General features: G+C 31.0%; 3 protein-coding genes and 1 pseudogene across 3 annotated transcripts; 2 read left to right on the forward strand and 2 right to left on the reverse strand.

Moving 5' to 3' along the window:
- The first annotated feature begins 1283 nt into the window (after nt 1-1283).
- LOC105770311 (uncharacterized) lies at nt 1284-2648 on the forward strand. The gene is made up of 4 exons (XM_012591457.2): nt 1284-1931; nt 2011-2147; nt 2224-2321; nt 2397-2648. The coding sequence occupies exons 1-4, from the start codon at nt 1751-1753 to the stop codon at nt 2608-2610; spliced, it is 630 nt and encodes a 209-aa protein (XP_012446911.1). The 5' UTR covers nt 1284-1750; the 3' UTR covers nt 2611-2648.
- Nucleotides 2649-5710: 3062 nt separating this feature from the next.
- LOC105779504 (glucan endo-1,3-beta-glucosidase 11) lies at nt 5711-8820 on the reverse strand. The gene is made up of 3 exons (XM_012603317.2): nt 8386-8820; nt 6439-7475; nt 5711-6085 (listed from the first exon to the last, which is right to left on the reverse strand). The coding sequence occupies exons 1-3, from the start codon at nt 8435-8437 to the stop codon at nt 6008-6010; spliced, it is 1167 nt and encodes a 388-aa protein (XP_012458771.1). The 5' UTR covers nt 8438-8820; the 3' UTR covers nt 5711-6007.
- Nucleotides 8821-17022: 8202 nt separating this feature from the next.
- On the forward strand, nt 17023-18562 carry LOC105779430 (thylakoid lumenal 16.5 kDa protein, chloroplastic). Its single transcript, XM_012603217.2, has 4 exons — nt 17023-17505; nt 17762-17901; nt 17992-18064; nt 18165-18562. The coding sequence occupies exons 1-4, from the start codon at nt 17130-17132 to the stop codon at nt 18272-18274; spliced, it is 699 nt and encodes a 232-aa protein (XP_012458671.1). The 5' UTR covers nt 17023-17129; the 3' UTR covers nt 18275-18562.
- A 185-nt stretch (nt 18563-18747) lies between these two features.
- LOC105779335 (methyl-CpG-binding domain-containing protein 11-like) lies at nt 18748-20012 on the reverse strand (annotated as a pseudogene).
- Nucleotides 20013-25016: the final 5004 nt, after the last annotated feature.

Raw genomic sequence — 25016 nt, forward strand, 5'->3', positions numbered from 1 at the left:
GCCCTTTTATGTTACAAAGTAACAAATATTATTTTGAGGGCATTTATGTTTTTTTTTATAATTTGATATATTTAGAAAAAACACACAATAAGAATCATGAGAATTAAACACAAGACAACATGCTTTTCGCCATTTCAACCAAAATCATATTAAATTTGTATATTTTGTCATATGAATGTTTTCACTCACATCGTGAGTGTGTCATAATCTAGTATTATTTATTAAACTGTGTTTTTGGAAAAGCTATTTTTCCGAATATGCTTTATTTGGATGGATATCTTGACACCCATAAGTGTTGAGTTTAAGGTGTTTGTAAACACCTCCAAATTTTCTGTGCCCTATTGAAATCAGGGTAATTATAATGGTATGATTACAACACCTCGACAACCACGAGTGATGAGTTTATTTTTATATATTTAAAATCTCTACAGTAACACTTTAGTTTAATTTTGAAACGATTGAGGATAAATTTACTAAAATGATATTTTGATATATTGTTCTATATTTTGATTCAAGTTTATCCAAAATAGATTTTGTTCATTCAAAAGTTTATCTAAAAACTTTGTCCAATAATTTAAACGAAAATTTTGAATAGTTTAATGATCAAATTGTAACTTTTTTAGTTAGTAGTCAAAGAAAACTTATCCATAGTTTAGTGACTAATTTGGTAAACTACACTCAATGTCACACAATTATTAGTAAGCTTATATTTTGGTCACTCAACTTCAAAAAGTTACAAAATGGTCATTGAGCCATTCAAAATTTTCAATTAAGTCATTGAACTATTCGAAAGTTTTTATTTAAATCATTGGGTTGCTAAGTTTTAACCTCATATTTTATATTCCATTCAGATAGATCATGTCAAATTTGATGTAAATTAAATTTTAACTATTTATTTTATGTAAAAGTTTTCTAATCGTTCAATTAATATTAATATGTACAATATTTTAGATTGATATGAAAATATTGAAACGGTTGAGAAAATTACATGCATGAAAATTATAATTATATTGATAAATTTAATAAATGTATCATTAAAATATTAATCGTACAAAAATATATAAAATTTAATTTTACATCCGAATGAGTGGATACTCTTCTAATTATTAATATATTTACCATTTCAACTAAAACTACTTTAATTTTTAATAAATATATTTATTATATAATTTTTTTATCAACATCATGAGTTCTGATGTTAATAGTTTGATTGAAATAACTTAAAAAAAAAGTTTAATTGGAATAGTTGTGCCACAACTTTGTGCTTTCTTTTAAAAGAAAATTTTCGTCAATCGAGTGTTAACTGGATTGACATTATTATCAATGTAGAAGGACGTAGGTTTAAGTGTGCTGAAGCACATTATCCTCCTATTTATGAATAATTTTAAGAATTATCTTAAAAATATCATATATAATCAAAAACTATAATAAGAGAGTAAAATTTGCAACTCTTGACCCATAATTTAAAAGCTCAGAACTTTCCTGGTGTCTTATTCTACAAACAAAGATAATGACAGTTTTAAGGATACTCGTCTTTGTAATTTTCATAATTTTTACAACACAAAAAACTTTCCAGCCAATCATGTTTTACACCAAAACAGCCAATAGAATCTTTTTCTTGATTTCAGTTTTGGAATCTTTCAATGAAAAAAATAAAACATTCTTTCCAGGAAATTATTGGGAAAACTATAAGTAGAACTGAAACAGATAGCTTGAAAAACAGATTACCCAGTTTTAGATCCTGGGTGCAATGGAAGATCAAAGAGTAATGGTAATCCAGGATGCATCTAAACAAGTATGTTCAAGTGCCATTAAATGGGCACTTCATACCTTAATTCTTAAGCCTGGAGATTTGCTTCTCCTTCTTGGTGTCCTTCATCAGGTCAATCATCCTACACCTGTTGTGTCTCTCAAAGGAACAAGGAAGCTTGGTAAGATTTCATCATTATGGAATTATTTACAAATTTGTTTGATTGAATTTTTGCAAATTAATTTTGTTTGTTTTTGAAGTGGGATATAGGAAGAAAATGGGTTTCAGTTCAAAGTTTGCAGCAAATCACACAATTGTTGATAGGGAAACAAGGAAGGAGGAGTTTGAGAATAATGCTGAAATTTTAGAGATTTCAAAGCTTTGCAAAGCACAAAAGGTTAGTCAAATTTTCAAGCCACTATATATATATATAAAATAATCAGCTAATGAGAGTTCTCCATTAGTAAACTCAGGTTGAGTTTAGGATAGAAGTAACTTCAGGAGCATCACCAGCAGTTGTGGCTATCCAATCCGCACAAAATGTGAAGGCAACATGGGTAATTCTAGACAGGTGACATTGCATTAGGGTGCAATATTTACAGAAATGCAAAATAAATTTGATTCAAAAGGATCTTTTCTGAAACAGGAAGATGAAGAAAAACAAGAAAATCTTTCTGGAAAAGCTTCCATGTGGGATATCAAGGATGAAGAAAAACAATGGCATCAAGTTATTGAGAGGACCAAGAACAAAATTTTGTTTAACTTATGATGATATGATACCTGGGAACCCTGAAGAAGATGACCTTTTCAGCATTGAAGTTTTCCCAACATGTAAAACTATTTCTGATAAACCTGTTTAGTATTGGGTTAATACAAAAATTAGTCCCCCAATTACATATCTTTTTCACAATTTGGTATTTAAACATTATTTCCGTAAAGCAACTTAACCAGTACCAATGACTAGAAAACAAGCAGAACGTTGTGATTAAACCAGCAAAAAACAACATATTCTTTCAAGAACCATTGAAATTCAAGTCAGAAATAGATGAACTCATTAGAGTCAGACACAAGAACGTAGTCATGTTGTTAGGTGACTGTCCAGAAGGAACTCATAGGCTACTTGTTTATGAGTATGTCTGTAATGATTCACTTGATCAACATCTATCAAGTAAGGATAACCATATGAAAAAGAAAACAATTCTGGTGCAGGTATTTCAGCATATACTTGGCATTATAAACAAGGTATTGAAAGCTAGATTACATACATACATACATACATACATACATACATACATACATACATACATACATACATACATACATACATACATATGAAGTAGATCTTTCTCAGCAAACCTTTGGGGATGCCAAAGTTTTAGCATTCCTTCTTCTGCTGATGGGAAAGCTATAAATTTAAGAGCTCAATTACAAGAAGATAATTTAATTTACAATTATTTGTTAAAAATAATTATAATTTAATTTTAATGTTATTATAGGAAAAAATTGTGATAATTTTAATTATAATTTAATTTACAATTATTCGTTAAAAATAATTTTAATTTAATTTTAATTTTATTATGAAAAATTGAGGTAAAAAAAGTTGTGCTAATTTTATTGATATAGAATTGAGTTATATATGAAGGCAGCTGAGTGTGGCTGCCAATTTGCAAGAGTCGCCACCCATGAGAATACAAACGTTTCGGTTTCACAAGCTGCTCATCATTACCAATTGATGAGGATTGAACCTAACACTGCCAAAATTGGTTCAAGTCTATCCCCTTTATCACGGAATTCACTATCAAAATGCAGAGTGGCAAACAGGTTCTCCTGTTTGGGAAAATATAGTGTCCGATAAGATAAATGTTGGGGTACCTATCGGTACATCAATTACAGAGCCAGCTGAAGCGGGTTCTTTGCAGAATCTCTTTTCCTCTTCTGATGTTGATGTTGGTGGTGAGGGAATCAGAAAGCAAGACATTAGGAACAAACATGAAATGTCGTTTGGGACGGAATATGATCTGTCCTTGCGGCTAGGTCTATTTTCTGACCCTTATGCATAAGTACAAAAGAATTCAGTTTGTGAAGCTGAAGATGTTGGTACAAGCGACTCTATAGTTAAAGGTAAACTTAATGAGGTTTTCCAACAAAAGAGTAAAGAGTCCGGTTTTCTTCCCGGTGAGGACTGTTAATGACCATTTTGAATCTATTTCAGGAAAAGGGTTCATAGAAAGCGAAGCTTGAAACTTGGAGGCTACAATGAGAAAGCACATGTCAACATCCAGAGGCAATTCGGAAGAACAATTTTGCTGGCAGCCAGGGCCCCTATCTAATAATTGAAGAAAAGTACCAGGTTTGGAGATGATAGTTTTGCAATGTAGTTTGTCATTCAAACTTAATGGTCTCTTGATCATATTACTGAATCCCTCCTTAGTAGTGATTGTAAAATTTAAATGCTGACCATGACTTGCATGGTTGGGATGCAATAGATAGTGAGTTGTAAATAAAATCTGAGCATTATTGATATCTAATAGTTGGATGATTTAATTCTCGTGACACGTTTAACCACTTAAAGCCTTTTAATAAGTAAGAATTTTAGATCTGTAGGTTTTTACTTGTACTAAGTGAAAGAAGTTCTTCACTGTGAAATTAATCGGCCATTTGTAACTATGAGGTAGTGTAAGATATAGACCTGAGTTAATAGAGAGTGAAGTGAACCAAATGGAGTTTGTAACTATGAAGTAGAGTAAGATATAGACCCAAGTTAACAGAGGACAATGGCTGAGGTTCGTTTTGGCATGTCTGCATAATATATTTCTTGCTGATAGGACAGTTTCTTTTTGGTTGGTCGAGCCCAATTTCCTACTGCAGTTTGTTGCCTGTCGTGGTCGGTGCCAGGTGAGAACAAACTTCAATGATGTATTTATGTCTTCTTTACCGAATCACTTGGTTTGTGGATCAAGATGGCAAGAGGCATCTGAGTGTTGTAAGAAATGTTCCTGGGTTTAATCCTGGTTAGCATTTTAACTTATAAAAGGATTCTTTGGTAGAGAGGACATCGATTTGGTGTTTGTAGAATTATGTGTTAAGCTGTGTGATTGATGAGTGGACTTCATGCCTATCTATTTTAAGAACCTACATATAATGGAAGTAGATTGCAACATGAATAGCTTCTACTGTTTTCCTTCAGACAAATGCCTGTTATTTTCAGTTAAGCTTCAGAGAAGAATGCCGGCTTCGAGGATTACTTCATTTTGGGCTCTGATTTCTGACGTTGTATGTGGAGCTGTAATAATGGTTGCTGGGTTTAATCCTGGTTAGCATTTTTTCCATTGTGGCCAGATTTTATGACTAATAACAAGATTTTTAAGCTCAGTAATTAATCATCCGCATCCGCATTTTATTATTAGGCTCATTAAAAAGATAAATGTTGATCATGAACTTTAAAGCTGGCTCCATACCTAAGATGAGGATCAAACTCTCGACCACTGATTAAAGTAAAAGAGACCTTTACCATCTCACCCAACTCTCGTAGTTAATCATTTTATATTTTTTAGAGGTAAAGGAAGACATAAATTGATTAAAAATTAAAGGGTTCGAGACAAAATGTCCCTTAGGCATTAGCCATCAAAAGCCGGGTACATACGCACTTCCAAAGTAAATAAAAAAAAAGAAAAAGAAGAAGACCACTTCCAATTCTAGCAAGGGGCATCCGCAGATCAATTGCCTTCTCTAAAGATATAGATATATTTAATTCATCTTTGATCAAACTTTATCAATCAAGAACACTCAAACCCACATCTTTCTACACCGATAACAATACCGATATTATTCAAGTTAAGACTCGGTTGGGATCAACTAAATTAATCTTTAGTTGTAGCTTGTTTATATTTGATGCATGTTATAACTAAAAACAGTAAGCACAAAAGATTACATAAGAAAGAGGAAAAAAAGAAAAAAGAGTGAAACCCCACAAATGTATGTTTTATATACTAACTAAAGTTATAAGAAGAATTTATTCAGGCACAAGAGATATACATTTTTCTGAGATTTATAATCAGCAACTTCCCCACCATGTGTTTACTAAAGGTACAAAAATCAGGTGTATTGGATTGTTCTCTAAGGTTTGAAATGAAAAAAATATATAAGTAGTAACCCTAAAACTAATTAAATTCTGGGTTCTGACTTAGCATTAAATGCAAAAATGCAAGTGCAGAACAGAATGAGCCCCGACACGCATTCAATGTTCAATCACCATCTTCACAACACAAGCAGTAGTGCAGTAGCCATCGTTAATATTATGGAGTAGGAGCCAGACCAACTGGATGCTCGAATTTCCTGCAGAAGTTCACATAGCAAAACAGAATGAAATGGGAGGGAAAAAGATCATACAGCATATTTTATTTTTTATGTGATGTCACAAGAGCTAATCATCACAAACAAGTGAATCATTCAAACCACGTATTTGCTATGTTCAAGGCTACATTTTATCGAACCTTAAGCAGAAGCAACATCCGATTGTTCCTTCACTAACAAATAATGGAAAGCAGAATGAAAACAAAATAATTACCACACCAAGAACATGAAAAACCTATAATGTTCTACAAATATGCTTTATTCTGTCTGAGAATACTTGAAACTGATCTGCAAAATGTTAAAATATATGTCAAGGGTGGGAGGAAACCTTGTACCTTCAAAGACAGCAGTGATGAATCTGCAGATGAAGATTTAAACCCATGAAACCCAATGTCATATGAGATGCTTCCATCAGGTTTAAACAGTCCAAAATTCCTCTCAGATGTTGGCCCAGGCTTCAAATTTTCATTAAAGATTGCAAAAACATAAACCTTAAGCACACTTTTTGGCCTGAGTGGAGTTCCTTTCATCTTTGCAAGTCTTTTCCGCAAATTGTAATTATAAGTCCTTGCATTGTTTGTGGTTGCCGCAGCTTCATTCTCATCGCCATGTGAAGCCCACCCGGTCTCTGTGACAATGACTTCCATCTTTCCATATCCAGCATCTTCTAATGCAGCATAGGCTGCATCAATCTGAGCATCAAGCAAGTTATCATAATGCAACTTAGTTTTTGGATCATCTGCTCCTTTTGTTGGTAGGAAGAGAGCATAATTTATATCAATTTGGTCTTTATTAGACATGTAGGCTAGAAAAGGGTAAGCATTTAAACAGAAAGGCGAGCCAATTTGCGAAAAAAACTCTAAGAGTGGCTTCATGTACTGAACAACATTATCTTTGAATACACATGATGAAGGAGGGAAGGAATCAGCAAAAACAGCCTGTGAATGTGCAGTGGTAATCTGAACTAAATGACTTAATTTAAGCTTATCTAATGCATTGTAAACATTCTTAACTGCACCCAGAAGAAATCCTGAAAATTCATCACTGCTTCCTAAGACTTCATTCCCTATAGCGATCCCACGAATATGTGTATCGGGAAGATATGCCAATACATTGTCCTTCACCCAATTCATAGCATGATCTGCATTGGCACTCACATCTCTCAGATTTTCGTTTGGGAGTCCAACCACAAGTTCCAGCCCTGTCCCACTAAATGCTTTAAGGACACTCTGATCAAAATCATAAATTCGAACATTCTTTATTTTTGCTGCCCTAAGAAGTGTTACAACGTCATCAGGTGAAAGTATGTTATTTGCAATCCTTCCATAATTAATGCCATACGTTCCTGTGAATGCTTGCACGGTCACAGATGCTGGAGAAAAAAAAACAAAAACAACTTTTTAATCACTGTCATATTATTTCTGAGAACTAGCAATATAATCTTTACTTATCAACCCCGAAAGAGTAGAGATAACTATTTTGGTAAGAAAAAGAAAACTAAAGCTGCTGTTTCCCTTGCTAATGCATCTCAGTTCCTATGAATTCTACAATAGCATAGAAAGCTAGGGTGGAAAGAAGGTAGATATCAAGAGACCTATAGAAAGAGACTCCCTACTCACACTCGTATAAAACAGTTCCAGCACGAAAACCAAACGACTGCCATTAACAATTGAACATAGTTGTACACTAGTAAAACCAGCTTTATGGACCAAAGCTGTATTAAAGAAAAAAAATCTCATATTTTGATGAGACTTGAATCGAAACATTATCCACCAAACTGATTTCCTATTTAATCTAATAGCCCTAACAAGATAATAATAGGATTCAAATCCCAAATCCAACTGAATATGTACAGCAACTAAAATACAATTGCAGCCTGAAAAAGAACAATCCTTTCAAGAGAAAAACAAGTAGTTAAATAAATCATGATGCAAAGGAAGTAAATTTAATTAGGGCAAATTTCCAAGCAAAAGACTGAAAGAGTAGTTTCTTAGTTGACAACATCTTTATTTCTGAAAGGAGTTTGAAGCTTTCACCAGAGCTTTACAATTAACAAAATATGAGAACAACCCACTAAAATTCACCATTAAGAAAGCATGAATCCAATTTTAAACAAGGTAAACTTTCATTAGAAAAGACACTATAAACTGACCCAAACAATTAATTCAACATATTCCAATGTCAACCCAATTCAGAGAAAATAAAAAACTAACCAAAAAAAAAACAACCCACAAACGAATTGATTATGAACCTCAAAAAGAAAAGAGTAAAGGAGAAAGTACCGATCGCAGCAAGAAAGAGCAGGAAGAATAGATGAACCCCAAAACTTTTCATGGCCTTATTTTTTTTTTCAAAGAAGAATCAATTGATCCAACTTTAAGAATCGATCCTCAGAAGGGAAAGACAAAAAGGAAATCGAAAAATGAAGAAATTTCTTCAATGCAATGCTCCTTGTAACTCTGGCATGCCATAAGACAGTAAAGATTCTCCCTTTATACTTTACTTTCCCACTTTACACCACACTCTCTCCATGCCTAGAGTTTTTTAACACTCATAAAAATCTCAGCTTCAACTAAAATCTGGGAATGGAAGACTGTGAGCTATGACGAGGTTTTAATAGAGAACAAAAGATTTTTTTTTTCTTTTTTATCTCTCTTTTGGCGGTCGTTTTCTGTGGGAGAAGGGTTTAGGCATTGGGCTTTGATAGAAAAATTATAATTTTTAAAGTCTGGCTTAGCTACTGCTCTATTTAAATTACTAAAATAATATATATATATATATATATGCTTTTATTACACAGAAAAAAAGAAAAAAGAAAAAATTTTTTGGGTTTAGGTGTTGAAGCTGTTGTCTTGCTTTCATTTGTCTCTCGTTGGTCAATGCTTACTTGCCAATTTAGATGTGTTAGATCTTTGGTTTTCTACTCACTCGCTTACTCTTAGACTTTCTACACGTGCCACATTTCGGAAGGATTAAAAGCTTCTCTTTTATGTTACAAATATACTTAAGAGCAGAGGTGTACATGGTCGGGTTCAATTAAATTCTTAGGTTCGGTTTTAGTTTGATTCGAAAATTGAGTCTAAAATTTTATTTAAGTTCGATTTGATTCGCTCATATTAAATTTTTTATATTAGTTTTTATATACAATTTATTTTAATAATAAAATATTAAAAATATTAAACTCTAAAATAGTAACAAAATTAATAATAAAATAAGAATTATACAATATTCAAATAATAACAATAAAATAGTAGTAACATAATAGTAAAATGGTAACAAAATAGTAAAAAAATAGCAAGAAAATATATATATATTTTATTTTTACAAATTCGGGCCGAGCCAAGCTTACCTTGGGTCAAAAAGCCTTACTCGAGGCTAGGCCCATTTTTTAAACAAGCCTTTTTTTATTCAAACTAATTTTTCAGAGCTATATTTTTATCTAAATCCTCTCACTTTTCGGATAAATCTTTGCTCGCCCTAGACAGGCCTAGTTAAGAGTTATAATAATTACCTTAGAAAAGATTGGATTGAGAGTTGGAATTTAGTTGAATTTAATTTAAAATAAATTTTAAAAAATTTTAAAAATTGCGGGATTTAAACAATAATAAAATATAGATTGATAATGTCATGGGACAAAAGTATAATATACATTTTAATATTGTAAATATTTTATGTAATTTTAAACTAAAAGATTTTACACATGCACTAGGGATAAGATTTATAGAGTTAATAATTATATTTTATTACATTGATTTTGTGGTACACCTGCAGCGCAAGAGCACAAGAAAAAAGAGAAAAATGTAGGTGGTGTTAAGTGGTGAGGGGGACATTTTTATGACGATTTGGTCAGAAACTAGCGTAACCAACAACCATTTTTGTCACTTACTATATATTAAATTGTCGTTTATATGATATTTTCATCATCATATTCTTTTTCTTAAAAATTAATTTAGCATTTTTTTTCTTTGCAAGAATTATTATTTTGTTCGACACTTTTACGAAAATAAAGGTTTAATTATGAATTTTATATATTTTATTTTAAAAACTGAAAAGTAATTTTTTAATTTTAATTTTCATAATGAAAAGTGATATTAAAACTTTATAGTTAAACTGTAATTTGGAAATTAAAAAAATGGTTCGAGAATTTAAATGTAACAAATTAGCAAACCTTAGCCATTCGTGTTCATGCTCTTATAAACAAATGGACTAACTTCTTAGTTTTTATAAAATACAAGAATTAAGTTATAATAAATTAACGTAGAGAAATTTACTTTTTAATTTTCGTAAAATGGAAGGATGAAATTGATAATTAGACCGAAAATAGCAATGCATAATAATTTTATAAACATGTATCGGACAATAAAATAAATGTTTGGGTACATTTATAAATCTCAATTACAATAATACATCAATAGAATCATATTCAGAATTAAAGTACAATACATAAAAAAATATATAATCAAAATAAAATCAGAAAATCAGAATGATGTGGTTTATTTTAGTTGGTGAATGGAGTTGGGCATTTGGGTGTTGCCTTGGTGAGGGCAAGTGAATGATTAGAAGACAAAAGAAGGTTTCACATATAGACTATAAAGTAGTGAACTTTATGCTATTGGATTCTGAAACTGTTGCAATGAATGCACATATTTGACGCGTATTCAGTACAAAGCCAATCATTTTGAAGAAGCTGTAGTCGAAGACTTGTTGGAAATTGAGATGCAGTCAATGGAGGAATTTCACGTACAAATAATTAATTTTAATATTTATTATAAAAAGGATGATCTTCTCATCTAAAAAACAGAGTAAAAGTTCCCCTTAAATAAGGTGCTTACGAGGACCCCAAGTTGGATTATTATTATAATTATATAATAAAAAATATATATTATTTAAGAAAATTATTCTAGCTTAGCTTGCTTGTTTTAAAATCCAACCAAAGAGGGCATAGATAGAAAACTCTTTGATGCCTTAACAAACAAGAAACAAGACTGTTTTAATTTGGTAGGCAATGTTTATTTTTTATATTAATTTTTTCGGGGTATCATTTCATGTAAAAGTCAAATAAACTATTAATGCAACATTCCTCGTGTGGATGGAAGACAATTTTTATATAAAAAGGGCTTTTATACTAATCTTTGCGATGAAGGATTTTAAAAGGAAAAAAGGAGTTTTGTTGTTTTTCCTTAAAGAGAGTAGTTTAATTTATACTGTTTTTTAATTTATCGATATATGTTATTTTTGGAGAGATAAAAAACGCGTCTTATAAGCAATGAGCACATTGTAACAATTTATAATTCATTTTATTTCTCTTAAGTAATTTTCTGATTTTACTTGTGTTTATATGTGAATTTTTAGAAGCATTTGTAAGTGAATTTAAATGTAAAAGTTTCACAACTTAACCTAGGCTGTTGGGTTGTGTTATGAGACACAAAATGCATTTATTTTTTTGTATATCTTATGATTCAAACTTCCAATCTTAAATAAAAGAGTGAACTCAATCGAGTGATTTAATTAGTTTAATCGGTTTCATTAAATAAAATAATATTTATTTTTAAAGAATACACTATTTTTGTGTAAGCGCACTTACAAGTAATAAATTTTAAACTATTTATGAATATTCAAGAAATGACAAAAAGAAATAATGATGCAAATTCAAGGGTTAAAACATAGTGTAATGAACAAGTAAAAGAAGTAGGGAAACGATTATGAAGATTCAACTGACATTTTTTTTTGTCTTTTTTCAGCGATGGTTTTTATTTTTTAAAATAGAAAAAAGAAAAGAAAGTGAAGCCATTGAAATAAAGATGTTCATCTGAAACAATAGGACGTCAAGTCCGTACTTGCTGGACTTCAATGAAACCCTACTATAATTATGTGCAGGGGAAGAGAAGAAAGATGATTTTTAGAAAGCAAAGAACTCCCATATTTTAATTCATTAACCATGTAATCAAAGATAATTTTATTTATTTTGAGATTAACTTTTCCAGCTAGTATATATTGAAAATGATGTGTGGATCTCAACACGATTAAGTCTTGTATTATCAAAATAAATAAAGATTTAGTGGTACAAAAGAAAAGAAAAAAAGGGCTAGTCTTTGCTCTTTAGAGCTGGCTTCGAAGGTATAACATTTTGGTGATTGTAGGAATAGTAAGCTTTTTGGAAGCCAATTCAGACGATCCACTCAAGGGAATCTACTTTTCTCTTCATCTCTTCAGTGGGGTAAAGGTAATTTAAAGCATCACCATTTTGTTTAGTGGCCCATCTTTTCACTGCATTTTTCTTGCCTTCTGCTTGGAAGAAAAGAAAAAGAAATGCTATTTCTGCTCACTCAAAATCCTGCTCAACAACATGAAAATGATTACATTTTTGATAATTTAATGTTCATTATATATTGAGTTAATAAGTTTAATTAACCTTGATTCTTATTATTTGTTGAGGGATATGAGATGCCAACACGAATCTTGAACGATAGAGTTATTTTTTCTGGAGCATTTATGTTCGGTTTTAGTCCTGAAATTTTGTCTCTTTACTTCGAGGAAAACTTAAAGGGGATTCACGAAGTTTAGGTGGGAGTGCCTAAGTCTATCAAAGAAATGTTATTATCATTGGCTAGACAAGTGGTAATGTTCTTACCTGTTAGAATTAAGTGACCCGAATCCTTATTTAAATAAAATACAGTGGTAAAATAAAATAAAAGTAAAATCCATATAGAACTACACTTCTTTTATTTTATTTTAGAATAAGGTTTTTTAAACCTTATTAAACTCCATCTATTTGAGTGATTAGAATAAGGTGTTTTAATCTTACTACACTCCTATTAGAATATGGTTTTACAAGCCTATAAATAGACATAGTCTACTCCTCTTGTACTCATTCGAATTTGACATAGTGAATTTTCTTCTCCTTTGCCCGTGGTTTTTTTTCCGAAAGGGTTTCTATGTAAAAATCTGTGTGTTCTTTATTTTTCTTTCTCTTTTCTTTGCGATATATTGTCATTACCGACATTCTATTTTTACAAGTTGGTTTCAAAGCTTCCGGGTTGTTCATCTCAATCACGATAATGATGTCTTTGAAGTATGAAATTCCGCTGTTGGATCGCAACACCAGATTCACGTTGTGGCAGATAAAGATGCAGGCAGTTCTTGCACAAATAGACTTAGAGGAAGCCCTACTAGGGGTAGATAAGATGCCTTCGACATTGATGGAGGAAGAGAAGAAGCGCAAGGATCGAAAGGCGTTAACACAGTTACATCTGCATTTGTCTAACAAAATTTTGCAGGATGTGATGAAGGAGAAGACTGTCGCTGGATTATGGAAGAGGCTAGAACAAATATCTATGTCGAAAACTCTAACCGGCAAGCTGCATATGAAGCATCGTTTGGAGGAAGGTGCGTCTGTGCACGAACACTTAACAATGTTTAAAGAAATTCTCTCAAACTTGGAGGCCATGGAGGTTCAGCATGATAATGAATATTTAGGGTTGGTTCTATTTTGTTTGTTGCCCCCTTCTTATTCAACCTTTAGAGACGCAATTTTATATAACCGCGAGTCTCTCACAATTGATGAGGTTTATGATTCTTTAACCTCGTATGATAAGATTAAGCATCTTGTGGTTAAAACCGACTCTCAGGGAGAGGGTCTCATTGTTCGTGGGAGACAAGATCAGAATGCTGATGATGATCGTGGAAGGACACAGGAATGGAATCCTCGCGGTAAATCTAAGGGTAGATCGAAGTCTTCAAACAGAGGCAAAACTTGTAACTTCTGCAAGAAGAAAGGGCACATTAAATCTGAGTGCTATAAGCTACAGAACAAGATCAAAAGGGAGGCTGCGAATCAAAATGGAAAACAACTATAAAATTTCGGTGAAGCTGATGTTGTAGAATACTACAGCGATAGTGAACTTTTAGTCGCTTCTGTCAACAATTCTAAAGTGAGCGAGGGGTGGATCCTTGATTCGAGCTGCATTTTCCACATGAGTCCCAATCGGGATTGGTTTACAATTCTAAAGTAGCCTTCCTTGACACGGTTCCAAGTCAGACCATCCCACAATACAAAGCCAAAACCAAAAGCAGTAAGTTGTGTCAGCCCCCAGCTTCGTTACTTCGTCCACTTCAGCCTTGATTTCTAAGGAATCAAATTGATTTAATTCAAATAAATTGGTTTAGCTGATTTTTCACTTTATCTCCCATAAGTAATCGCCTTCCATGATTTATTCCACCAATTTCCTTCTTTTTTTTAAATATCTTGATTAAAACTCTAAATTTATATATCCATATGCTTGCCAAAATAATTAAATATTTAATATTCAAATTCCAATACCCTACACAACTAAACTCAATTACTCAAATAAATATCCAAATAACTCAATCCAAAATTAAAATTAAAAATTTTAATTAATTTAAACTTAATGCTACGTTTGATAAAAATATTATTTATTGATCATATTTTAGTATATAAGCTCGTAATAAATTAATTTCAATTGATAATTTTAGCCACTCACATGACTTATTTTGAGAAAAGATATATTTTTATTATTATTTTGAAGATGACATTTTTTATAAGAATCCAAGTTTAACAATGAAGTTGGTTCGATTTGATTTGATTTTGAATGATTTATTAGTTTATTTTATTATTAATATATACACATTGATCTAACATAATGTCATTTTTATACTAAGGAGTTGATAAGTTAGAATTATGATAAGGAGGTTGAAGGGTATTATTGCAGATAAGAAAGTTCCACAGTCTGCAAGGGTTAGTGTTCATATATGATGTTCGTTAGTGGCTAAGAAGGAGATGGTAAAGACATGAGAACGTGTCCGACAGAGGTGAAGAAAGGAGCTCTCGTTCGTCATGACGATGACTTTGGCCTGCGAGACAGAAGTGATCCCTGGCGAGCAATGGTCTTGGACGAACAACCACTTGTGGATGCACCTAGATGAGTCCTTCCTTCGTGGGGAGTCTTCGAACGAGTGAATTTCAAGAAAAGGAGTTAAGGAATGACCTTGGCTTATGGGGAAAGCCTTGGACGGATGATGTTGTCAAGGGATAATCTTCAAGGAGTAGTGCAAAGGAATGATCTTTGTCCAAGGAGAGGGCTACAGACAAGTGGTGGCACCAAGTATAACTCCCTCTATGTGTATCTTGTGGCAAACTCTTCTTAGACACCTGCATAGAGAAAACTAACGTGAGAAAGCATCGGAGGTTGTCCTCCGGGGTGCACTCCGATGATTAAGACTTAGTTTGGGTGGGGCAATGTATTTATTTTCGGTAATGTTAAAAACAGCGGTGGCGGTGAGATTAGTTATTGTAGTGATGAGATTGGATACTGTAGCGGTTAGATTAAAAATAACGATAGATGTGTGTTTGGATTCAAACGCAACTGTAGCAGTGAGATGAGAATAAAAAATGACCATTATAGACATTAGTTTACAATGTATTTATAATAAAATAAATATTTATATTTATATTTATATTAAATAATATAACATAAAATAAAATTGTATTTTTTTATAAAATGATTATTAAAATATTAAAATTATATGCAATACAATTTAAATACTTTTAAATTATATTCATAATAAATAATAAAATATATTTAAATTATTTTATATTAAATAATAATTAAACTTATATATTTATGATAATAAATTTATATATTTAATATATTTTTATATAAAAATTATATAATAATATCTAATAATACTTTTACTTCCTATAAAAGTAAAAAAAAAATCAAAGAACAAAGGTAATAAAGAAACTGACCTCAACTTTTTCTTCACTGGCAGTTTTGGCTCCAGTGAAAATTGAGAGCGACAATAGGTGAGAGTGCACAATTGCACCGCACCTCAAATATTTCAAACAAGAAACCAGTGCGGTGAAAAGGAATATTCACCTAATATTCCATCTCAGCATGGGTAAAATCCAATCCAAAGGAAGCTTAAGTTAGTTATAAAAAAAATAAGTAAAAGAATATGCTAAGTAAAATAAGTAAAATTATTATATTAAATTATTTAAATATTATTTATTATATTTACTTTTCAAATATTCTATATATAACCAATTTTACAAATAATTTATATTGATTTAGGGTTAGTATTTGGTACATTAGCATTACATTTTTAATTCCACAAGTAACTTTAAAAATTATTATGTATAGTTTCAAAAAAGAATTTATTATGTATCTCTTGTTTTTTAATATTTTATTATATGCTGTAAGATTTTGTCAATCCCTTAACTCTGTATGTGGAGTTCAAAACTCCACTTCACCAACTATTATTACATCATGACAATAAAACTAATATTTTAGAGATATGATAAATATACATTTATTTCTTAGTTAAAATTTGTTATTAGTTTCTATATTTTGTGAAAGTTGTGGAGTTTGCCTTTGTACTTTTACTTGATCAATTTTAGTTTTTCTATTTCTCAAAATTTAAAATTTTAGTCTGACCTAAACCATAGCAGTTAAATTCAATTACTAATCCTATACTATTCATACAGGTTGTAGATTTAGTTCATATTCTCTAATTAGATCATGTTGAGTCCCTATACTTTTTAAAATTTTAAATTTTAGTTTTAACATAACTAACAGTTGTTAACCCATTAATTGGATTTTTAGTGAGTAATGTGTGGAATAATAAGTGACATGATATTACACTTAGGATAATATATTTGGCGTATCATATTATGAAAATAGCAAAATTTTACTTAATGAATTTAATAATTATTGTTTGGCAAGGAGGGAAATTTAAAATCTGGAAAGAACAGAGACTAAAAATGTCCAAATAAAAATACGGGAATAAATCCATAACTTTTGTTAAGTACAGGGACTAATGGCAGAATTGAACCTTATTTCTTCTATTAAATTAAATCAGTGATCAAAAAAGAGAAAGCCTCCCAAAGCATCTGAAAAATGACTGGACCAGATAACAGAACAGAATCCAGCAACCTTATCTTCTGAAAATGCCAATACCTCTAATTTTCCCACTAAATTTACCAGAAAAAAAAAATTAAAAAAAGAAAATGGCAACTGCATTTCTCTCAACTGCTAATTCCTTCTTCCCATCATCTATTTCCCCTTCAACATCTTCTTCCTGTTCGTCATCATCATCATCATTAGGGACTGCATTAGTTTACCTCAACAATCAAAATGTCCAAAGAAGAACCCTTTGCAAAGCATTCAATGAATCACCACCACCAACTCCAGCTTTAACTAAAAGAGGCTTCTCCCTTTGCTTCATCACCAGCTTAGTGTTGGCTGCTGGTAATGGTTGCTCCAATGCCATTGCAGCAATTCTAGAGGCCGATGATGATGAAGAGCTCTTGGAGAAAGTCAAGAAGGATAGAAAGAAGAGGCTTGAAAGACAAGGAGTAATCAGTTCATCGGGTCAAGAGAAAGGTTGGTTGAAGTTAGTTCTATGTTCTTCCTGTGTTTGATTGAAGTTCTATGAAACCTTGTTTATGTCTCAATGAAATTGAATTTGATAATCTGCTTTATTATTACGTCACCAGTACAATATGAATATATGATGGCTTTCATTGGGGGGAGATGTAGTTTATAACATTTTCCATGCCATTTTCTCACATTCAATAGTAAATATTCATATCCATGATGCTGTTTGCTGACATTAGGGCAATGAAATGAAATGTTGCAGGGTATTTGCAGGATGTGGTGTATAAGTTAAGCGAAATAGGTCAAGCCATTGACAACAATGATCTATCCACAGCTAGTTCAGTTCTTGGGGGAAGCACTGATACAGAGTGGGTCAAGAATGCCAATGTAGCCTTCAACAAGGTCACTAATAAATGTCATATTAGTTCAGTTCTTGATGGCTTATGTTCTAGAGATGTCATGAGTGGTTTTCTTTACTGTTGTTCTTAACAGCTGAGCTCTAGCCCTGAAGAAAAGACTCAGGTGGAGACGTTCAATTCTTCATTAGCTTCATTGATATCATCAGGTGGGTCAATCTTTCAAATAAAACCTAATATTCTCCAGCATCGAAATCGAACAATCTGATCATGATCATGGCTTTCTCTTGTTTTGCATTTACTCTGCAGTTACAAAAAATGATGTTGAATCATCCAAAGTAGCATTTGTGACATCTGCAACTGCATTTGAGAAATGGACGACCTTGACAGGGCTCGTTGGACAACTTAAAGGACTTTGAAGATAAGGATGACGAATCTACATTTTGTTCTTTCTTTTAGCTTCCATTTGAAACACATTTAAATGTTCCATGTATCATCCACTGGAGATTTTACTGGAACCAAATACTACCCTTTTTTTCTTTTGCTTCTTCGTTTTGACAATTCATCTAGTCCAAAACTTGAGGTTAACAAGCTGTTTCTTTCATAAGAGTTGTAATAACTTTGCTCAATTTGTTTGAGCTTCGGTTGTTAGTAAGATTTCTCAATCTCAAAAGCACCACAAATTTGTGATGCAATCATTGAAGTTAGCTGCCCTGGATCTTGTTTTATCAGTAAACCAGTTTGTGAATCTGCAACAGATTGCAACATACCAGAAGGGCATTAGTAGTTTCATCCATTACTGTAACTTATAACTTAACACCACATATTACATCCATTTGCTGTATTAGATGCCATGATATTACATATATCACTGTAAACTATAGCTCTGACCAATACATAGGAAGCAGCCACATTAGACAGCTATCTACCATTATATAGAAAAGATGTTTCAATGAACAATCAGTTACTATCCCTAATGAAACTAGAGTTGTTTGCAGCGTCCAAAAATCTAAAAGGGTCACAATTGGGGGAGTAAAAGAGACGCCTACATCGTGTTAATCTATTGCATATGGAAACTCAAGGCTTGACCTCACCTGCATTACTACCGTTCTGAATTGCTGCTTCTGTTTTCTTACTAATTTCATTGCCAACTGAATAGTTTTGTCCCTCATTGCAATTAGATGATTGTTTCTCCTTGATTACTCCTTCAGGTTCACTGGTGCTTCTTTCTTGTTTCGCTTTTTCTTCTCCTCCCACCTCATTTTTTTTGTTCTGTTCCCCAGATTGAAGCTCTTTTTCAGCTTCAGCCACTGGTTGTTTAACCTTTCCTTCAATCAACAATTCCATTGGGGAAAATCCAGAAGCACCAGCTTGAGCTCCATCCTGGGACTTCTCAGATACTGCTTTAACATTTTCCTTACGTTCTTTGATATCAGTAGATATATTAGCATCTTCTGCATGTTGAACTTCTTGAGAAGTGGGTTCAGTTTTGCTATTAGCATCTTCTGTTTCATCTTTATTCTAATTTTCATTTTCCTTCGCAGCAACGTTTCCAACCTCTCCTTCCACATTCATTTTCTCAGACTTTTCAGCCTCTTCCATTTGAATGTCTTTAGTCTCCTCAATTCCTCCAGATGCAGTCTCGGATTCCTTGTTATCCTTCGAAGCCGCTGCCTCGTTTTTTTGAAAGTTCACTTTATGTTGTTGGCATTGCTTTTACCTTCTCACTAATCCTTGCAGATCTCCTTGGGGTCTCGCCGGTGCCCCAATAAAATTCTGATACTGCTGGACCCCCAGGGTGTGCTTTAAGGTACTTTTCCAATTGCCTCTTGTTACTAATTTCCTCCCCTGTGGGAGCAATGAATATGATCTCATGTTTCGTAGGAGACACCCCTTTCTTTGGTATGAACTGCAAGCAGAACAAAACACTTGAGATTGCACTGACCTGTTGATAGGAGTTATCGGAAAGGAAGGGATGCAATGAAAGCCCTACTAGTGTAGCCAACTTTGGAATTGTTTCCAAGTAATATATAATTAAATACATTGTGGATCCATAACGAGTTTACATACATTACACCGAATATTTAATAACTAATGCTATAATTTATCCAATAAATATTCTTAATTTATATTTTTTTCTACCATATTTTTACATATATACGGTAAAACTTTTTTTTTCCTATTTTTAACAAAATATTAATTATATCTAATCACGATAAAATAAATATACTAGCAATTAAAAAGTATTTCCAATTGTAGTTAAAATAAGAAAAATAAGTTTGTCACTAGATATATATATATATATATATATATATATATATATATATATATATCATAATTTATCCTTTTATTTTGCAGTTGTTGAAGTCTTATTCATCACTTGTCATTATATATATATATATATATATATTATTTTTAGAATTTTTTAATAATTATTTATAACTATTATAATGTTTTATAGCTTTGTGTTCGTACATAACAACTCTGGATAAATGGGTATCTAAAATTAAATGAATTTGGATGTTCATTTATTAAGGTTCATTCTAGATGTGTACATGCCATGTCAACATACTTATCTGTGTAGCATGACCCATGTTAACTTCTTATGATTTCTGTCTGTCAAATCAGTGATTATTAATAATAAAATCTATCAACAGTGAGTTTTATTAATAGAAGATAACAATTAAAATTTTTTAATCAATTATGGTTCAATTAGGTGTACTTTTCTTTAAAATTTTAATTAATTTTTTAATTTTCTCCTAAGAGTTATTTCTAAAATTAGAAAAACATAATTTTCAATTTACCATTTACTAGAGAGTATAAATATAGCCCACTGGCTAGTATGGATTGTTCATTTCTAATCCATTTAATTTGTGGGTCACCATTTTATGGCTTGTCCTGCCCATATAGGAATGAACAGAAAAAAGCCCATAAACGTAACTGGGGACCATTAACAGAGCCCGTTAATATTATAATTTATTAACAGAAATTTAGGCTCATGAAACAAATTTTTTTTTTTTGAAAACATAGAAGAAAACGTGAAATGAAATTTTTTATTATTATTTTTACTAAAAATATTTTGTAAAAGTGGAAATGATAAAATAAGAGTTTTAACTTTAAGATGAATTGCTATAAAAAAATTGAGATGAATTGGTCCTAGTCTAAACTCTATAAACTTAAAAATATTTATTTTTCAACAGTTTTTCTAATATTAAATCTAGTACATTGGTTCGAACTTCGAAGCTATATAAATGTAATAATTTTTATTTTATTTTTGAAAAAAATAATTACCACACATGTTTTCATGTTTAAAAACAAATTTTATTTCTGTTTTCTAAACTTATTTTTCAATTTAAAAAATAAAAATGAAATTATTTTCTGAAATGAAAATAAAAATGTAAAATATTTTCAAATTGTTGGACATTAAAAATATTTAAAAATCATTAAAATATAAAAATCATAAAAAATATGGACCCAAAAATCATAAAACTTAGAAATTTATTTTAAAATTCATAACCTTTTTTGAAATTATAAAAAATATTTTTAAAATTATAAGTATGCAAACGTAAATAAAAATAAAATATTCACAAAAATTTTTAAAAATCATTTGCTTGAAAATCTAGATTTTTTAGAAAATCTTAAAATTTTATCATATTTTAAAAATTTTATGGACTTTTTTCTCTTAATGAAAGTTTTATATTTTTAAGGAATTACTAGATTTTAGTAAAAAATCATAAAATTCTTTAAAAGGAGTAGAAACCCTAAATCAAAGAATGCAAAAGAATATATATATTTAAATTTTTGAGAGTTATGAGAGTATGTATCTTTTTCTTCTTTTGACATTTTAATTCCATACATTATAATTTCAGACATAGATATAACTTTTAATTAATCATTTTCTTCAAACCTAACAGTGAAAACTTCTTATACGTTTCTAAAAGGTATTATTTAACTATATCTATCCCATTGAGCCAACTTTTAAAGAATTTTATGAATTTTTTACTAAAAAACTTAAAATTCCTTAAAATATAAAAAATTATTAAAATGCAATAAAAGCCCTAATTTTTCAAAAAAAAATCATAAAATTTTAAGATTTTCTAAAAAAACACTTAGAATTCCAAACAATCAAATTTTTCGAAAAAGTTTATGAAAATTTTTATATCTTATAAAGATTCACATGACACATACTTATAAATTTAAAAATATTGTTTATGATTTTAAAAAATAGACTATGATTTTTAAAATTTCTTTTAATAATTTTCCAAGTTTTAAATATTTTAATTTTTTTAGATTTTAAAGATTTTTTAAAATTTTCTGATATTTTTTAAAATTTAAGATTTTTACTTTTAATTGACACGTGGCAATGTATTATTGGATGATTAAACTTTTTTAGCGAAAAATATATAGGTGAGTAACAGAGACAAATTAAAAATACATGAGCGTCGATAGAAAAATAATACATGTATCAAAATGATAATTTAATTATAGTACAAGAGCAAAAACAAATATTATACCAAAAACTACATATAAGTTTGTTGCCAGATAATTGTACATAATGTTTAATGTAATGTAACAATTTTTATGTCAATGCCTATTTGGTTCTTTAATCATCAAAATTTTAAATGTTGCTTAAGGTGATCTTGTTGTAGTGATATATATATATATATATATAAACATATGTTAAACTCATTTGCTCTTTTAATTTAGCTACAGTTGTTTGGATAGTAATGACACTATAAAGAAAATGCCATATACCAATAGAATAAATCCGTTGGTGTAAGCCTCAAAATCCGTCGATATATATCTTAAAGATTTATATAGATGGTCAAAAGAGATACCTCGACGAAAAGGTGATTGTTGCTGGGGGGGGGGATGTCAGTATAAACCTATAGGCATATATCTCTAATCCTATAATGACGGCTTGTCCGTCAGCAAAACGTTTTAGACGCTACCATACCTTTATCGACAGTGACCTCTAACGGCACATTACTATATGATATAGTGACGGATCAATTTCCGTCAATAAAGACATATTTGACTTTTTTTTATTTTGTCGTTGGTATAGGACTGAAATCCGTCAGCAAAACTTTTTGGTAATAATTAAAAGTTTTTTAAGCATTTTCATAATTATATTTAATTCATTAAAATAACTATTTAAAAATTATTAAATGAAAAATATAATTATAATCATTCATATAAATTAAGAAAAAAAAAGGGCGAATCACAAATCTAAGCCAACTAAATTTGATGACATCTCCATTATCCATACTACATCAAACAGATGTGTACACCAAGTAACTAGTTAATTTCCTTACATCAAACACAATTCCACGCATAAGTTTACTCATGAAAAACAAATTTACAAATTTATTATCCCTAAAAAACAACAATTATACACCACCTTACATGAAGTTTGCAAAAGCTTTGGAGGTCATAGTCTTCCATGGAAGCACTTCCTTATTCCTTTCGTGTAACTCGATCTTGTAAGTTTCCCTTATGAATGTACTCAAACACCAAGGCCCCTTCCTCTTAAACATATTAAAAAGTTTTCAATTAATCTAGAAAAAAGGACTTGTTTTTTTATCTTTTTGAAGAGTGAAGCAAAAGACTCACGCAACGTACATAAATCATCGCAGTAACCAAGAAGCTTAACAATGTTGTCATGTTGGAGTCGGAGCCAAATATCTAGTTCTTGTTCAAACACTTGGATAAGTCGATCACCTCTGATGTGGACTTTAACCGCACCTTGTCTTGAATTACCAAACAAGTTAGCCAAGTAGACAATGCTAAAACTTCCTCGACCAATCACAAGTGAGAAATCTTTAGTAACATCTTAATCTCATCCCAACTGAATTTCCTAACAAACCCTTCACCACCAACAACAATATATTTTCCCTTGCTCTTGGTTTCTTTAGGTTGAGCAATTGATGTGGGATTACTTCATCAGAGTTTCTTAAGGCATCTGAACAAGAACCCCATGACAAACAATAAGGCTAGAACCAAGACAAGAGAAACAATGACGAGGATATCAAGTTGAGGGTGAGAGTGGGGTTGAGTTATTTTAAAAGAGTTAAAACTATCCTCATTTTCCTCTGTTACTTTTCCCAAGAAACAAACAATAAGAAGGAGAAAAAAGAAAAAAGAAAACCTTACAAGCTATAGTTTTATGTTGCAAATAAACCAAAAACAAAAAGTGTTTTTGGACTAATTCGAGCAATCCCTAACTTTAGTCAAAAGTAAAAAGAATACCACATCAGTAATTCATTAGTAGAGTAATGGAATTTTTAATGGAAATGACCAATTCGAGCAATTATTTTAATTAGAGTGACTAAATTGACAAAAAAATTTAAAATGACCAAAATAGAAACGTCGTTATTTAAGAGTGACCTGCAGTATGGTTTACCTTTAATAATATAGTTGGTGAGATGTGCTACGAATTACGCATATAACTGAAAGGCATGGATGAAAGAGATGGTCCAAATCCATAAATGGAATAGTAGGAAGATATGTGTACGGATCATTGAAAATGAAATAGTATTAGGAATATGGGCGAAGTCAGAAATTTTTTTTAAGGGGGTCGAAATTAAATTATAATTTTTACGATTATTTTAATAATCTATATCTTTATAATTTTTAAAGAGTTAAATTAAATATTTATTATTTTTAAAGGGGTTAAAGTGTAATTTTACCTTTATTAATATAAAATTTTAAAAATTTTAATGGAGCGTAAATGAAAAATTTTCTATTTGCCCCTGATTAGGAACAAGTACATTGATTCTAACCTACTTTCAGATCTAATCTGTTTCTTTCAATTGTGTACATCATTGGAATTGAAATTTGTATTTAACCGCTAAGAATTTTAGAATATACTCAATTTAATTATCACACTTGTACGAAAGAGCCCAACATTATTATTTATTGGCAGTGCCACTTTGTGTTAGGATCACGCTTTCGATTTCTCAAGGAATTTCTTCAGATTTGAATATTCATCACGGTCGTTTGATAAAGCATTGATAGTTGGAATATTCTTTACTGGGATATTGATGTAGTAATTAACCATGCATTCTCAAAATGAAAAATAGATACCCCTCGTTAGGCTGACCTCATCAGGTTTATGTCCCTAACTAAAAGAGACTAAGACCGATCATACTTCGCCAAGTA

The sequence above is a fragment of the Gossypium raimondii genome, chromosome 7 (assembly GCF_025698545.1).
Source record: "Gossypium raimondii isolate GPD5lz chromosome 7, ASM2569854v1, whole genome shotgun sequence".
Classification (NCBI taxonomy): Eukaryota; Viridiplantae; Streptophyta; class Magnoliopsida; order Malvales; family Malvaceae; genus Gossypium; species Gossypium raimondii.